Source organism: Culex quinquefasciatus, chromosome 1, assembly GCF_015732765.1.
Source record: "Culex quinquefasciatus strain JHB chromosome 1, VPISU_Cqui_1.0_pri_paternal, whole genome shotgun sequence".
NCBI classification, from domain to species: Eukaryota; Metazoa; Arthropoda; class Insecta; order Diptera; family Culicidae; genus Culex; species Culex quinquefasciatus.
The window spans coordinates 37887028-37903243 of NC_051861.1; the positions used below are offsets into that span (position 1 = coordinate 37887028).

The 16216-nt window shown below is 39.5% G+C and overlaps 2 protein-coding genes across 19 annotated transcripts in view; one reads left to right on the forward strand and one right to left on the reverse strand.

The window, feature by feature from the left end:
- LOC6035069 (putative thiamine transporter SLC35F3) overlaps positions 1-16216 on the forward strand; it is a 139323-nt gene that overhangs the window by 22364 nt on the left and 100743 nt on the right. The gene's annotated exons all lie outside the window — the stretch shown is intronic.
- Positions 1564-16216, reverse strand: part of LOC119771212 (dendritic arbor reduction protein 1-like) — a 38897-nt gene continuing 24244 nt past the window's right edge. Inside the window, exons 2-4 of the mRNA XM_038266932.1 lie at positions 3078-3175; positions 2748-2880; positions 1564-2684 (exon numbers count right to left, since the gene is read on the reverse strand). Of these exons, the coding sequence (XP_038122860.1) occupies positions 1761-2684; positions 2748-2880; positions 3078-3175 (1155 nt within the window). The 3' untranslated portion in view covers positions 1564-1760. The remainder of the gene's footprint in view (positions 2685-2747; positions 2881-3077; positions 3176-16216) is intronic.

Sequence of the window (16216 nt, forward strand, 5' to 3'; positions counted from 1 at the left end):
TGTCACTGTCATTGTCAGAGCAATTTGTGGGGCTGACACAGCGGCATGCAAATTGTCAGTGTTTTATTCTACTTTCAGAATTTGTTTAACGTGCAACTGTCATAATACACTTTAAAAAGAAAACAATTTACTTTGTCAGTGTAACAAAATTTAACAGTGTATTACATTTCCAGCCAGTTTCTGCTGTATCAGCGGCACCACCACCAGTCATCGCGTAATAGGTTTAGCAAACATAACCTCCAAATACGAGACGGTGTGGTGGTGGGGGCCGGTAGCCACGAGCGGCCACCAGCTGTTGGCCACGTTATTGGAATGGCAAACACATAAATGTGTATCCGGAAAAACAGGGATCGGACAGGGTCTTCTTCGACATTCGCAGGCGATGACGAACCTACCCGTCTTTCAGAACTTATTGACCGAAGGAAAGTTTATTGGAATTTATGGGATTTTGCTATTCGGGGTGGACAGTTCTTGGACAGAGCTTAATTTTTTTTTGCAAATAAAGCTTAAAGCAGGAGAAAAGAGATATTTTTATATTTTTCTTGAACATAGTATGGTACATGTTATTTTATTCTAAAAGTAAGTACCTTTTCAGTAGAGTGTAGACCAAAATAAAGTAATGTCAGACCTTATTTTGGGTTTGCCATTTTTAGACTATAATTTAAACAACATTAAAATCTTTATCTCGATCTAATTGAAACTTTATCCAATAATGAAAATATTTGGCGAATAACTGCAAAGATAGCTATCACAATTTGCTTCATTTTTTCCGATTTGCCCTAATTTTAATTCGTAAAATGACTTTTGGCATCAAATCTCATTTCGGCCGAAATGTCAAAATCACGCAGCAGACCAATGTATGTAGATTAGATAAGGTAAGGCGGGAATTCCCAGCTGTCAAAATAATTAGCACGAATCCCGGATATTATATGGAGATTTTCAGAAAAGTGAAAATTGGACCATTTTTCGGGCAAAATTCACCGGATTTTTGTTCTGTGGGATTGTTAAGCATGCCAAGATGAACCGAAAAACGCATTTAGTTGAATTTATTTTTTTTAAATGTTTGTGTTTAAAAAGAGTGTAATACACTTTTTACTGTGAGTTTGTTAAACAAAATCGATTCATTTTTGCAAAACAACAGAAAGTGGCCATGTTGTTAAAGCAGCCGCCATTGTGGCAACTAACCTGCATTTAGTTTATTGTTCTCCCTCCTATAACCACAACCTCGATCACCATTATCACCGCCAAAGGAAGAGAAAGAACGCTGCAGCGCAACTGACGGGTACTCAATTTCCGGACTTTATTACTTTTGCTGCATCGTGTGCAATCACTTGCGGCCCGCGCGCACTGCCATATTTTGACATCTGGGTCACCAAAAGTCAAAAGTGCTTCCGCAGGCACAATTTCGAAAATTAACGGGCAGTAAATCTAATAACGGTGCTTTCTTTCGCAAATGACTAAAACTTCAAAAACTCATAGACTAATATTCAAGACTGTCTAGCTGTCAAACCTAGGGGTGATTCAATTTTGCTAAGTCGAAAAAATTAGTCTACGCATTCGGGGTTCACTTTTCCGCAACTTTATTCTTTCGTCATAATTCGATTTAAATTAAAATTAATATTCTCTAGTGGCTAGAAGGCAAAGTTTGAATTACTCGTCTGTGTTTCACTGTTCTTTTGTTCGTTGTTGTTAGTCTGCGCGTCGTTTGTTGTTGTGGTGGTTTATGACTTTTTTGTGTTGTTTGTTTGTTTACATCCCCCTTACGGCGAATCCGATGACAGATCGATTCTGATGTCGATGTCAAACTCCGGCTCGTACAGTTCGCTCTGCTGCTTGCTGGCGGTGCTGGCCGTCTTGGCGGTCGTGTACCGGAATCGGCTGGCTCCATTCTGCTGGGGGCTGAGCAGCAGGAAGGCATCGCTCGGGGGCTTGGAGGTGACCGCCGCCGTGTCCACGGACGGGGCCACGTACGGTCGCTTGGTGGTGGTGAGGGACGGTGCGATGTACGGACGGCGTGGGACAGAGGGTTTGGCCGTGGTTCCGGCCGGGGCAGGTCGGTGGTTTTGGAAGAGGTACTTGGAGGAGGACGGCGCTGGGGTGGTCAGCGTTGGGGCCACGTACGGCTTGCGGATTGCTGGGGTAGGAGGTTCCACCGGAATGGCGGCGAACTTTTGCTTGTGAGGGTGCGAGTTGAAGTAGGTGTACCCGCTGGAGATGTAGTGGAAGCCGGGCAGGTGTTCCGGAGCGCTTTCGTTCGCCAGGAAGCCACCGCTGGAACTCTTGACGGGACTTGAGACCGTAGGAGTAGCTTGGTTGGTTTCCTCCGACGATCCGGAACCGGAACTAGACTGCTCATCATAGCTGTTGTAATGGTTATTGTGTTGGGTTTGGGCGTTCAACCTGTGCTGGTTGGCCACCTGTAGTCCGTGCAGCGATCCAGCGGTCCCAACAAAAGCATTCTTCGACGCCAACTTAGCCATCGTCACCGGAAGCTTCTTCTTGATCTCGTAGCTGCTGTTGACGCCCTCCTCGCTGTCCTCCTCCTCCTCATCCACGTACGAGTGCCGGATTTTCTCGTGACTCTCGAACGTCGGGATCGAGTTCTGCTGCTGGAACGAACTGCTGCTCACCAAGCTGGCGTACGTCGGTGCCGGAACGTCGGACACCACCGCATGGTGTCGCTGCTGCTGGAGCTGCTGCAGTTGCTGAATCTGCTGCTGTCGGTGCTGGAAGTTGCTCGCGAAAGCCGGCTCGTTGGCAAAGAACTTGTTGTGGTAGGGCTGTTTGTACGTCTGGGGCCGCTTTGTCCGCAGCAGCAGCTGCTGCTGGGGCTGCAGAAGTTTGCTCTTTTCAAATCGTGGCGCTAAACCGTCGTGGTAACTGCAAATTAGAACGAAAAGTTAGTTCGCCGACTCGCATCTTCACCGGGCTATAACTCGCGAACCACCGGACCAAACGGCTTCAAACTTTAACTGCGTCCTCTTCAGAAGTGAGCACGCAGGAAAACTGCTAAATGAAACCCGTAAAGTCGGTCGTTCGCGAGAACCGTGCTCCCGGGTCGCCATCTTGAAACTTACTGATAGTTGTATTCATGACCGTCAACGGTTTTGAAGTAGTCAACGCGGTGCTCCGAAACGCCATAGGATTTGACAAACTTTGCCAGGCAAAATATGCTCTGCAAGAGAAGGAAAAAAGAGAGAAATAAGTTGAATATCATTATCTGCGGTCGGTCTTGAGTGGCCATTACCGGCCGGCCCGGGGGCAAAACGGGAGAAAGAGGAATGAATAATTTATGCTCTCAAGGGGGGCATCACTTTTGCAGCGAGTAAATCGGCTGTGGTTTGGTATTTTTAGCGCGATGGTTTCCGGAAGGGAGCACCGGTAATCGTTGGCACGCGATGCGATTCATGAGAATTATTATGTTTTTAGTCTGAGCTTTTTACTTATTAGGTGAAGCGACTCTTTACGATGGCATTAAATTTTCCTTTTTAAATTAATGGAAAAGCCTTAAGAAGTTCTCTCAAAAACCACAACAAAAATTAAAACGCTACCAAAAGTAGAAAAAATCCTAAAAAAAAAGACGCAGATATTCCGATTGGATTCGGCAATCATCCAAGACATAAATTAATTTATCGACTTGTGGTGAAGTGTGAAAAAAGGGCCAGGCAACTCTGTTCTGTGGCGCGGCGAAGACGCAGCAACACCGTTCGGCAAACAGTTGGTTGACTTTTGGTGGTTGTTGCCCGTCTAGTAGGCGTCGCTGAGGCTGGGACGGATCGATTGGATAGCCAACAACCGGTAGTGAACCGTGGCTTGATAGTGGAATGTGGTGATGCCGATCAGAGATGGCCGTGGGATGCAGGGTAGGCCAAAGTAGTGATGGTTTTGTTTGGAGTTAATCAGACAAGAAAATGCTAAATTTGGGGGAATCAAGTACAGTCATCCCACATATTCGGAACGGTTTCCAGATCGGCCAATGTTCAAAAAATCATAGCAAATCGATAATTGAACTTAATGATTCGCTTTTACCTTCATTTGAAAGCTTTTCTTGCGATCTTTCGAATGCTGTATCGAACATCTGCAAATTTAAACTTTTATATGAAGTTTTTGAAGAATTACTTTGACCCTTGAAATCCACAAATTTGGAACACTTTTTTCTTACGAATGTAAACAAACTTTGGATCTCTCCAGGAGTACATATTTATTACCAAATAATGACTTCTCACACTGAAACCAATGAAACTCAAGCTTAGTGATGTTTTATACATGGTTTGATAACTTTTTTTTTGTGAAAATATCAGTTAAATTCAGGTGTTCCACAATAGTGGGAGGCACAATAACATCCCACAATTATGAAACAGGCCATTTGGAGGCAGTGTTTTGCTGCTCTGGGCAAAATAGTCTTGGAATGAAGTTTTTTGTTCAACAAGTACTACTTTTACTAGTGAAATAGCAAGATAATGTCCAAATGAAGGTTCTAAAAATAGTAAGGTCGACAGAAAAGCTACTTTTGGCATGCTATTGACAAATTATCATAAAAGTGTTCCGAATTTGTGGGTGTTCCGAATATGTGGGATGACTGTATCGCTTTTTGAAAACCAGTTTTCGTAAATCGACTTTGTTCTATTGGGATGAAACTTCCATACATTTTTGACGTCTAAAAAGCCGTTTGAAACTACAGATTGTCAAGGGAAACAGATTGGTCGATGCAAAATAAATCGGCACTGGCAAATTATGTTTTGCGCTTGCAACACTGCCAGTTTTGCTGGGCGTTGGTGTCCAGCGCGTTTGGATCTGTCAAACATTGGCCAATCCCTTGACAATCTGTAAAAAATATTGAATCGCATCTAAATCCGCTACCGCCAAGGAGGCTTCCATTCAAGATTTTACCGCTGCAATCTTCTTGGAGCTAACATTCTCGCGATCGGCAGAATCGGATACTGTCCCAAGTACTATTGTTAATTTGATTTGGTTAACCGCGGTGGATTTTCTTGAAATAATTCGAACTGTCAAAAATCCACCAAAGCATCTACCGGTGGATAATTTTCTACCACAGTTTTTCATGCGATCAATGAGGTAGATACTTTGGTGGATTTTTGACAGTTCGAATTATCAAGAAAATCCAACGGGTTCGTACTGGTGATCTCGGAACATATCCGGGATGTAGATACTTTTTGTCGATTCCACCTGCGCTCACGCTTCCCTGCGTGATGGCGGCCGACACGGCGTTGGTTTGTTTACCTTTTTGCACACGGCCGGTAGACGAACTTCGCGGGTTTTTCGAGGCCGCACTCGAACTGCCACGGCCACGGCCGGCCTTTGGCATGCTGGAGAAGCAAACTCGCGGGTAATCACAATCAATCACGGCGAAAAAAATCGAAAAATCGATGGAGCACTGAGCACTTAACTGCTGCTTGCTCTCGTGCGTACACGGAGGAGTGATTAGTGATTTAGCTTTATTTTTCCTAGATAATGTTCGTTTTGCGTAGTTAGATTGACAAATCTGAATTTTTAGTAAACAAATCTTCGTACACTCACTTCTACAAGGATAAGACCGAGTGCACATACACATATAATCCTTCCAATGCTAAGTTTTTGTATTGGCCACCAGATTGAGGTGGTTGTCGATCAACTTCCACTCGGCAGTCGAGTGTTTGTCTGTGGTATGGTCCTATCTTGCTCCTGACAAAAGATTCAGCTTTACGGCATTTTGAGGATTGATTAGCATTAACTAATGAAGACTGTTCAATAAAAATTATATTTTTAAAATGCAATTACAGCTCATTATAGTGGATATCAGAACTGCAGTGTGTCCGCATAGACCAGATTTCGTCACAGTCGTGCTATCTTGTCGTACGTGCATTTTGGGCTAAATTTAGTTAGGAACGCCGTCTTGCACAGCTCACCTTTTGACCTTTACAGATCCCCAAAATTCGACGAATTCCGAAAAAAAACTCCGTGCATTTTGGTCATGATATCTTGTCACTCCCTGAAAATTGATGTAAGTGCGACAATTGGCCAAAGGGATTTCAGGCCAAAACGCGTTTGACGCACGTACTAGATAGACTACCGTAAACATTTGTAATTATAACTCGGGACTCCAGCAACCAACTTCAACCAAACTTCGGGACAATGCACAGATTGGTCAGCCAAACAAAACATGTTTGTTATTGTTAACATTGCGTGCTTTCGTTTTTGTTTTTGTTTATTCAAGATCAAACATTAAAACGCGTTTTTCTCGGAACGTCGAAATGGCGGGTGCGACAAGAGAGCACGACGACGTCTGTTTGCTCATTAGGTAACGAATTTCCTCCAGTTTCACCAATAACACACCTGCACTACCAATTTAACAATCTGCACGTAAAGAACGGCCGAAGGCCTTCTCGTCTGGGCGAGCCTGTTCGAACCAACAAGAACAAAAAATGTAGCGAAAAATCTTGTTTTGCATTCAGCAGTTCAATTTGCGACGTGGGATGCCGGCTTTTGCTGGCTGGGCTGTTGTTTTTTTTTTTTGCCTCAAATTTCCCTCCGTTCATTCGCCCCACGAACGACGGCTTTCGCTCCTGCGCGATTACGTAATAGCTCGAACAAAAAACGGACCACTTTAAACTTTCATTCTGGTTACGCGGAACGAGATTTGCCAATCCACGAGTTGGCCTTGGAACAGTCGTTGTCGTCGCCGTCACCGATTCCCACGGACTCGTTTCTGATCGAAACCATGTTGGGCGAACTTTTAGCACCCATAATGGGCTTCTGAAAAAGAAATCTTGTTCTTGAAAATAGGCCGCCCAAAAAATGTCCTTGCTGGAGTTTTGCACTTTGAAAGCGTGCAACTCTGGTTATTAGCATTAGAGGACAGATCTAACTTTTGAGCTTCGGCTAGACTAAACACAAGTGTCGATGGCCACAATGCAGAGGAAAATCAATCATTTTTGGCGGTTGTGCACATGTTTTGGGGTGGTCAATAGAACGGACCAATTTTCGAAGGACTCGCCCGTCTAAACACGATATATCGGAATGTGGTTTGAAAAATGAAGCTTTGAATTAGGAATCGATAAATCAAAAAGGTGCAAATTATGAAATGCATGCAAAAATCATTTGGTCACGAAACATTTTTGCACCTTTCACTCCACAGCAATACACGATATGGAACGCTTAAGGACAGTTGCAAACAATTGCGTGAGTTTTTGTGTCTACTTAGTGTCATAAGCTGAAATCAATTTTTAACTGTCGCTGTCGTGCTAATTTGTCGCACGTGCATTTTGGACCAAATTCTGTTGAGAACGCCATTTTGTGTAGCTCACAATGCCTCACCGTTTGACCTTCACAGAACCTCAAAATACAATTTCAATCCTGAGATATTCAATAACTTCGTGTATTGTAGTAACTCTTCATATGAAAGATGTTTCAATCTTTTCGTGCTATCTTGACACAGCTTAAACATTGATGTAAGTGCGACAGTTGGCCAAAGGGATTTCAGGTCATAAATTTGACACAAAAACGAGCTCGATTACCGTAAACATTTATCATTATAACTCGGCACTCCAGCAACCAACTTCAACCAAACTTCAGGACGGTGCACATAATGGTCAACCGCATGACAGCGTCAACTTACTTGATGGGGAGAATTTTGACGAGATAAAGTCTGTCACCTTTTTCTTTAGATTGCAAATCAGAGGTTAACTCATGCATCCATTTAATTGGTTTTTCAATTCAAAAATTTAATTACACAAATATTTATTTTAGCCAAAATTTTCACTGTATTTTTTATGTATAATACATTTTTTTTATTATAATTTTAACAAAACTACGTATTTTCGTAAAAAGTACCATCAATTGGGGTGAATCGGGACACATGTTTGAATATGGACAGCTGTTTATAGAAAAATCCTTTAAATCCTTTAAATTTAGAAATGGATGCAGTAATTTGTTGTTCTGTATCTCTTCCTGCCGAAACAACACAATCAATTCAAAATGTTGTTCAAAAACATGGTTAAAACGGCTGTCCCAATTCGCCCCTCAGGTGTACCGATTCACCCCAGAAGACGGTTCCAAATTTGTTCCATTTTTAGAATGTAAGTATCAATTGATCGGGATTTTATGCACACTTTGTAAGATCGCCAAAGTCTAGGGGTGGGGAGGGAGGAGGGGAAACAAATAAAAAAATAAAAATTTAAATTTGAAGCCATCCCGGGCAGACGGTAATGACAAAATTAATAATATTTCAATAACAAATCCTGTTAAAATAACAAAAAGTGTTATTATTTTATCCTGAAGTTCAACTTCAATAAAAAATAATAATAACAGTTTCTGGTAAAATAACAAAATTTGGTATTGAAGTGATATTATATTGATAATGTTTAATAACACGCTAATAAGAGGAAATGATATACATTTCAAAAACTCCCTAATAACAAAATTTGTTATTCGTTCGGTATACTGACTTAGAAATAAAATTACCATAAATCGCACAAATGGAAAAGTTTCTAAGTGTCCATAACACAATCTGTTATTATTTTTTCTTTTGTTAAATATGTTTAGATCTTTGGGATAATTTGGTCTAATTTCATCGGGGCCATTATTTTGGCCATGAAATGGGGTCCTTAAGCTAAAATTATTCTAAAAAGTTGAAATTTTGGAAGTTGATTTTTTAATTATTTGATATACCCCCTAAGGGATTTTACTAAAATTGGCTAAAACAATGAAATAATTTTGACCAATTTCATCGGGGTCATTTATTTCACCATGAAATGAGGTTTCAAGCTGAAATTAATCCGATAAAATTAACTTTTGAGAGTTAATTTTTTTTTATTTTGTTATATTCCCTAAAGGAATTGATTTATTTATTGAGAATTTTTGAAGTGTGAATAACAAAAACTGTTATTATTTTCACAGAGCCAGGAAGTCGGAGCTGACGTTGAAGTTCGAGCTGGAGTGAGACCACGGAGACTGCATCGGATTCATCAAATTTTCAGCAATTTTTACTTGGAGTTGGAATCTGTGAAGTCGGGTATTTTTGGAGAGCTGAACGTCATATCCTGCATCCAGAGTCCAGAGTGTCTTCAAAGTATGGATTCAAAGTCGCTTGGAGGTACCCGACTCTGCAGCCCTGACTAGTACAGATGAGTTATGGCAACTGCAGGTTTATTTGCAAATTACAAATAAACCAAAACAATATCTTTTTTTGTTATGGAGACATACCAGTTCAATAACATTTTTTGTTATTATGCGGCTCCACCTCTCCGCACAAAATAACAAATCTTGTTATTCCTTCATGATTCCTTCTATGTTATTGGTTTGTTATTGCAATAACAACATAATAACAGTTTAAGTTATTTTTCGAACAAATCTTTGTTATTGATTTTTGTTATTTTAACAACTAATCCGATCATTCCAATAACATATTTCGATCTTCTCACAATATCAAAAACTGACCTTCCCAAGTTATTTCCGTCTGCTCGGGTTAACATTTTCACAAAACTAGGGGAAAGTGGGGCAAGTGTAACAAGCTAAGGAAATGATCGTTGTAACCCATTAAAAACGTTAAAAATCTGTCGGATTTTATTATAATCATCTTATTCCAGGTCTTGACTAAAACTTTGAAAGAACAAGTTTTCAAAAAATCCTGTTTGTTAATGCAAAAAAATGACTTTAAATTTCTTTATTTTCCGTATGTTCTACTCAACTAGTGGGGCAAGACGAACAACCCGTTGGGGCAAGAGGAACAATGCATGAAAAAACATGTTAATTTGCTGACAATGAACCTGTTATCACTTAGATACATCAGATTAGGATGTATTTTAAACGTTTCTTTCATTTTTAGATTAAAGAATATTATTTTACTAAAAATTTGATCGTTTTTACGAAAAAGATTATTACTTAGATGAAAAAAGGAAATTTTCATAATATCACTATATTTTGTATGGACATTTTTTAAACAATTGTTTATCAGTTATTAAGTACGTTTATGTATTTACTTCCCAATAAAATATGTTGTTGCAGCAATTCGTATTTTTTCCATACTAAAAATCCATATGGTACACTTGCCCCACCTGAACAATTTTTTTAAAAGCTCTTAACAAATATAACCAAAAGTTAAATCATACTTTATAATAGGTGCATGTCATTGGTAGGGACACTACTGATCTAGGAAAAATTGCATTTTGATAAAATGAGCCTTAAAACGAACCCATAGTCTTATTTTGTACTTTCCAAATGTTATAAGAAAATAAAGGTTTGTAAAAAAACTTCATTAAATCTTATGCTCCGTGGCGTTTACGTCGTTTTGGCGGTTATGTGGTAGTAAAAACGAAACTATTGGCACTACGCCCCCCGGGGCATGGCCTTCCTCTAACGTGGGATTTCTGCTCCAGCGCCTCTGACGAGACAGGAGAAACCGGGACCGACGTTTTACTTCACCATCCGATAGAAGCTCAGTGGATAAGGCGGGAATCGAACCCGCGTCTCATAGCATCATCGGGATCGGCAGCCGAAGCCGCTACCCCTGCGCCACGAGACCCACCAGTAGAAGTAACAGCTAATTGCATTGCTAGCAATATTTCCTCATACTGGAAATAATCACAATTGTAAAAATTACGATTGTTTCCTCTTGCCCCATATGGTCGTCTTGCCCCACCTTCCCCTACGTATTTTTGAAAAATTGCGAGAAATTTAGTTTTTATTGCAATGCACTTAAAAAGCAGTTTTGTGAACATTTTGAGTAAAAAGATACAAAATATTGTTATTTTAAAATGTTTGATAAAATCCCAAACTATCGTAATCACAGAAATTTTAAGTTTATTTTCTAAAACACGTAGAGGGTGAAAATTTGTAGTACAGAGCCATCCCATTTTTGCCAACACGATTTTTTCAAATATATCTTCTTGCCAAAAATCAACGTCAATTTTTAAATTGTTTATTACTGTGTGAAGTGTTAGATTGGTTTTCGATCAATAATTAAGAATTGCAAATATTTTTTGAAGTTTATGTCCCTCGACTTTGGCCAAAGTCTAGGGAGGGGGTGAGGGGGGAGGGGAAACAAATAAAAAAAATTAATTTGAAGCCATGGTTTTAACATTAGAATGAAAAAAGTGTTTCAAAAGCATCTGTGCAGGTGATTTTTTGCAATCTTAAGTTTTCAAAATATCAAAGCATTGGTGAAATACTTTTTTGTTGTCGAAAAAAGAAATGTACCCTGTGCTTTTTGAAAATTTTGAGTATTTAAAAAAAAAAATTTCTTATTTTTCGAAACCCACCTCGACATCACGAAAACATTGATTTGTAAAAATTTGCAACAAACAAAAAAGATTTTAAAAAGATTGACCATTTTGTAAAAATAAAAACAAAAAATATATTTTGAAAAATGTGAAAATTTTGAGTAAACATTTAAAAAAATATAACTATTTCCGAAAGGAATGAAAAAACACGGATCATTCGAATCCACCGGGCCGGGACCGTGGTGTAGTGGTAAGCGTGGTTCCCTCGCACCCAGTCGACTTGGGTTCGATCCCAGTAAATGTTGGCCCCAGTCTAACCTAGAGGGTTAGGTCGTTAGTTCAATCCAGGTGTAGAAGTCGTCTCACTGGGTCCTGCCTCGGTGGAGTCGCTGATAGGCAGTTGGTCTCACAATCCAAAGATCGTCAGTTTGAATCCCGGGGTGGATGGAAACTTAGGTGTGAAAAGAGGTTTGCAATTGCCTCAACGATCAAGCCTTCGGACATTAAGTTTCGAGTAGGAATCTCGCAATCGAGAACGCTAAGTTAATGCTGTAGAGCGAATAAATTGATTTGATTGGTTTGTAAAATTTAGGAGTTCTGTTTATTTGTTTTGATAACTAGGCTAGTTTTGATTACGAATACAGACTAGAATCTATTCAAGCACTCATAGAAAGCTCATGAAACATTGAATTACTGAATACTTTTCGATTGACAATTTTATTTTCAAAAAAGATTAAACTATGATATGTGACATTTTTGAGTCATGCTTCGATTTCAATTTCACGGGAATTATAAATCGATATTTTTGTAAGAGAAACATGTTCACGTCGTGTTTGGAACTATTTTAAATTATTTATAAAATGAAATTTTTCACAAAATTGGCTGGAAACTTAAATTATTGTCTTCGAGCGAAGAATCATGAAAATTAGAAAAGTCGTCACCTTTAGAAACCCACGTAACAAATTGGCAAAGAATTTCGCAGTCAATATCCTTAATGACAGTTGCCAACAATAAACTACCATTAAAATTCCCTGGAAGCAATTACCAAAATACCGCCTCAATTAATTAGTCCCATGTCGTCGTAATCACCCACCTTCCTCCTGGTGACCTCTACATACCAGCGACGAACGCACGTTAGCAAAGTTAGTCAGCGCGTGCAAAAAAAAAAAAAACAGAGAAAAATAGTTGCAACAGTTTGGTTGATGTCGGGTGGCACAAGTAGTTCAGCTCGAAGAATTTCAATGTCGTCGCCCAAACTTCGTGTACGTGCAGTTATTTTGCCATTTATTGCCGACACACACTCTCTCTCTCGCTCAAACTATAACTCCGATAGCAAAGAGTATTGCTGCGGATTGAACTAGAAGGTGGGATTAGATTGATACCGTAGACTGGACGTGCAAAAACTGCTTATGACTAGATTGCCTTCGGGCACTGTGTCCGGCGCAAAAACATGCTTTTTGGGAACGGAAATCGGTGGAATGTCAAGTGCGGCATTGGATTTCCAGGTCAAGGATTTAAGACATTGCTAATCCTAATCCTATGTTGCACAATGGTGCAATTGTTCAGGTTCAGTCAGAAATGAGTCATTCTGTGGCACCGTGCACGCTGTACAGTTGTCAACTTGTCCACCATACACTCAAAGTCAGAAGTATCCCTCAAAAGGGTACTTTCAATCCTCAAAAAGGATACTTTCTATCCTTTTTTGAAGTTAACCCGGCGTCACCCTTTTAAAAGGGTATGTCAAATTCAGTACATTTTCGATACCCTTTTAAAGGGTGACGACGGGTGAACTTGAAAAAAGGATACTTTTTACTTTGAGTGTAGGGAGGTTTTTTGCTTTTGTAGGACCTACACTTAAAAATCTCGCCAATTTCTTAGGGGGTACTTCGTTGCAATGATCGAGGCCTTGAGGCCAACTCGAGGCTTTCTAGTCAGATTTTTTTCCAACACACTCAAAGTATGTTTACATGGAACTGCTATAGTTTGTTTGCTTCCAGATAAAGATTTGCATTCTCTTTCTATAGCAATAGGTTTTATCAAGCGACTCCTAGCTGTTTTCTTTTGACTGACCGCCCGATATGTACGCCAAAATATTTCGCAGGCACTGTGACAGCTCGAGCTCGATCATTGTTTGCATCAGGACACTGTGACGAGGAGTTCGTCATTTTTGAATGAAATTGTTAGTATTTTTTTCGCTGGGCTCAGAAAGCCTTATAACTGCTACCACTAGAGATATTTTATTGTAACTGAAACTAATTAGCTTCTAACAAGCTGTCAACGATCAAGGTTGCCAGATTGCACTGAAACTGTGTTACAATGGTTACAATGTATCAAACCAGAGCGAAAACAATTGATCATTTAACGCCTCGGTACCGCTAGAAACGTGAGAGCCCAAACTCTTCCAACTGTGATGACAATTGGAGCCATTTAAACAATGACACCTCCCGCCGCCTGTTTCGAGTCTCAATTTCAGGAGCAAAAACTGCACAAATTACGTAAAGCGTGCAACCTGTCAACATCGGCGTGTAACGGTACGGTGCACCGTTACAGCTCGTCATCATGACGCGGCAAAATTTCGCAATTTTGCCACTTTCACGCTTGCGGGAGCCGAAACTCTTATTAGTTTCACTTTCGCGTTTACACGCATCGCAACAATCACGCAGCAGCAGCTCAAACAATGACAGTCCCAGCGGGAAAATAAAAACAAAACCGGCAACACATGGCAATAAAAAGTAGCAGAATTAACAAAGTTATTCAATCAACGAGACGTGACCGTGCGGAGATTGTTTACGGTTTACAGTTTTTTTTTCAACCGGTTCCAGTTGACAGTTGTCTCGGTGACAGTTGCGCCTGACAGCGCGACGTATCGCCGTAGGCGTTAGAAACGTCAGAATGTGCCAAAACTTTAAAAGGCTGCTTTGTTTTCATGCAGTTTTTAATTACCCACTTTGTTCGAAGATGCAAATCTTAACGCGCACACACACACACACACACACACACACAAACAGTCTTCGTTCGCTAATTGACAGAAAAAGGAAACCAATTGAAATCGATTTTCACCGCCGGCAGTGCTGCCGGTTCGTTGCCGGGTTTCCGCGTGCTCGGACCGGCTAGGTTAATTGTCCCAATGAAGCATTCAAACTATGCAGTAGGCATCGGTCTCTCAAGGTCGGCACTCTCGATTTAAGCGGCTAATTTTGAAAATATTTTGTGTTTGGAGTTACTTGGGTAAGATTTGGCTTGTTTTGTTGAATGATGTTTGTTTTGGTTGTTGGCGCTTAAACGTCACTTGTGGTGAAGCGAAACAAAAACGAAACAATCGATCGTCCATGATTTTTTGCGGATTTTTCCAATGAATATTTCTCGAGAAATGATCGGATTACGAAGCTTGATCTTGAGTCGGAGCCAAAAGCAAAACCTTTACTTTTCTTTAGTAAGAGAGGCAAAAACTAATGGAAATCAACTAAAATAAGTTTAGACTATGATTTTCTGACAACACTGGTATTTCACACACAAATTTCGTTGAAAAAGAGTTTCTAGTCAGAAATTTAACAAAACATTCAAAGTATGTTTACATGGCAGCTGCAGCTAGCTAGGTGGGTGTTTATTTGCATCAGATTTGCTATCTCTATCTAGCAAAAGTTTTTTAGCAGGCAACTTCTAGCTGTTTTTTTTTGGCTGAACGCCCGGTATGTCAGCCAACATATTTCGCAGGGCTTTGACAACTCGAGCTCGATCATAGAGCTATCTACGTGCGCATGTATTGCGTGTACGTACACGATGGATTTTTAGGTTAAAATTTGTACCCGCCAGCAAAGACAAATGGTAAGCTAGTGTGCGTGAGATCGGGCTTAGATAGCTCTATCGAGAAATTAAAAGTGAGAGTGTGTGCAACATGGAGTTAAACTTTCTGTGCAGTTTCTGTGAAGGTTCCTATGGCACTTCGAAAAGTTTAACTCCATGTTGCACGCACACACTCTCACTTTTAATTTCTCGATTGTTTGCATCAGGACTCTGTAACGAGAAGTTCGACATTTTTGGCTTAAATTATAATGTTTTACGATGCCTAGAAAGCCTTACCCGGGCAGACGGTAATAACAAAATTAATAATATTTCAATAACAAATCCTGTTAAAATAACAAAAAGTGTTATTATTTTATCCTGAAGTTCAACTTCAAGAAGAAAAAATAATAACAGTTTCTGATAAAATAACAAAATTTGGTATTGAAGTGATATTATATTGAAAATGTTTAATAACACGCTTATAAGAGGAAATGTTATACATTTCAAAACTCTCCTAATAACAAAATTTGTTATTCGTTCGGTATACTGACTTAGAAATAAAATTACCACAAATCGCACAAATGGAAAAGTTTCTAAGTGCCCATAACACAATCTGTTATTATTTTTTCTTTTGTTAAATATGTTAAGATCTTTGGGATAATTTTGACCAATTTCGTCGGGGTCATTATTTTGGCCATGAAATGGGGTCCTTATGCTAAAATTATTCTAAAAAGTTGAAATTTTGAAAGTTGATTTTTTTAATTATTTGATATACCCCTTAAGAGACTTTGCTTAAATTAGCTAGAACTATGAAATAATTTTGACCAATTTCGTCGAGGTCATTATTTTGGCCATGAAATGGGGTCCTTATGCTAAAATTATTCTAAAAAGTTGAAATTTTGAAAGTTGATTTTTTTAATTATTTGATATACCCCCTAAGAGACTTTGCTTAAATTGGTTAGAACTCTGAGATAATTTTGACCAATTTCGTCGGGGTCATTATTTTGGCCATGAAATGGGGTCCTTTTGCTAAAATTATTCTAAAAAGTTGAAATTTTGAAAGTTGATTTTTTTAATTATTTGATATACCCCCTAAGGGACTTTGCTAAAATTGGCAAGAACTATGGGATAATTTTGACCAATTTCGTCAAGGTCATTATTTTGGCCATGAAATGGGGTCCTTATGCTAAAATTATTCTAAAAAGTTGAAATTTTGA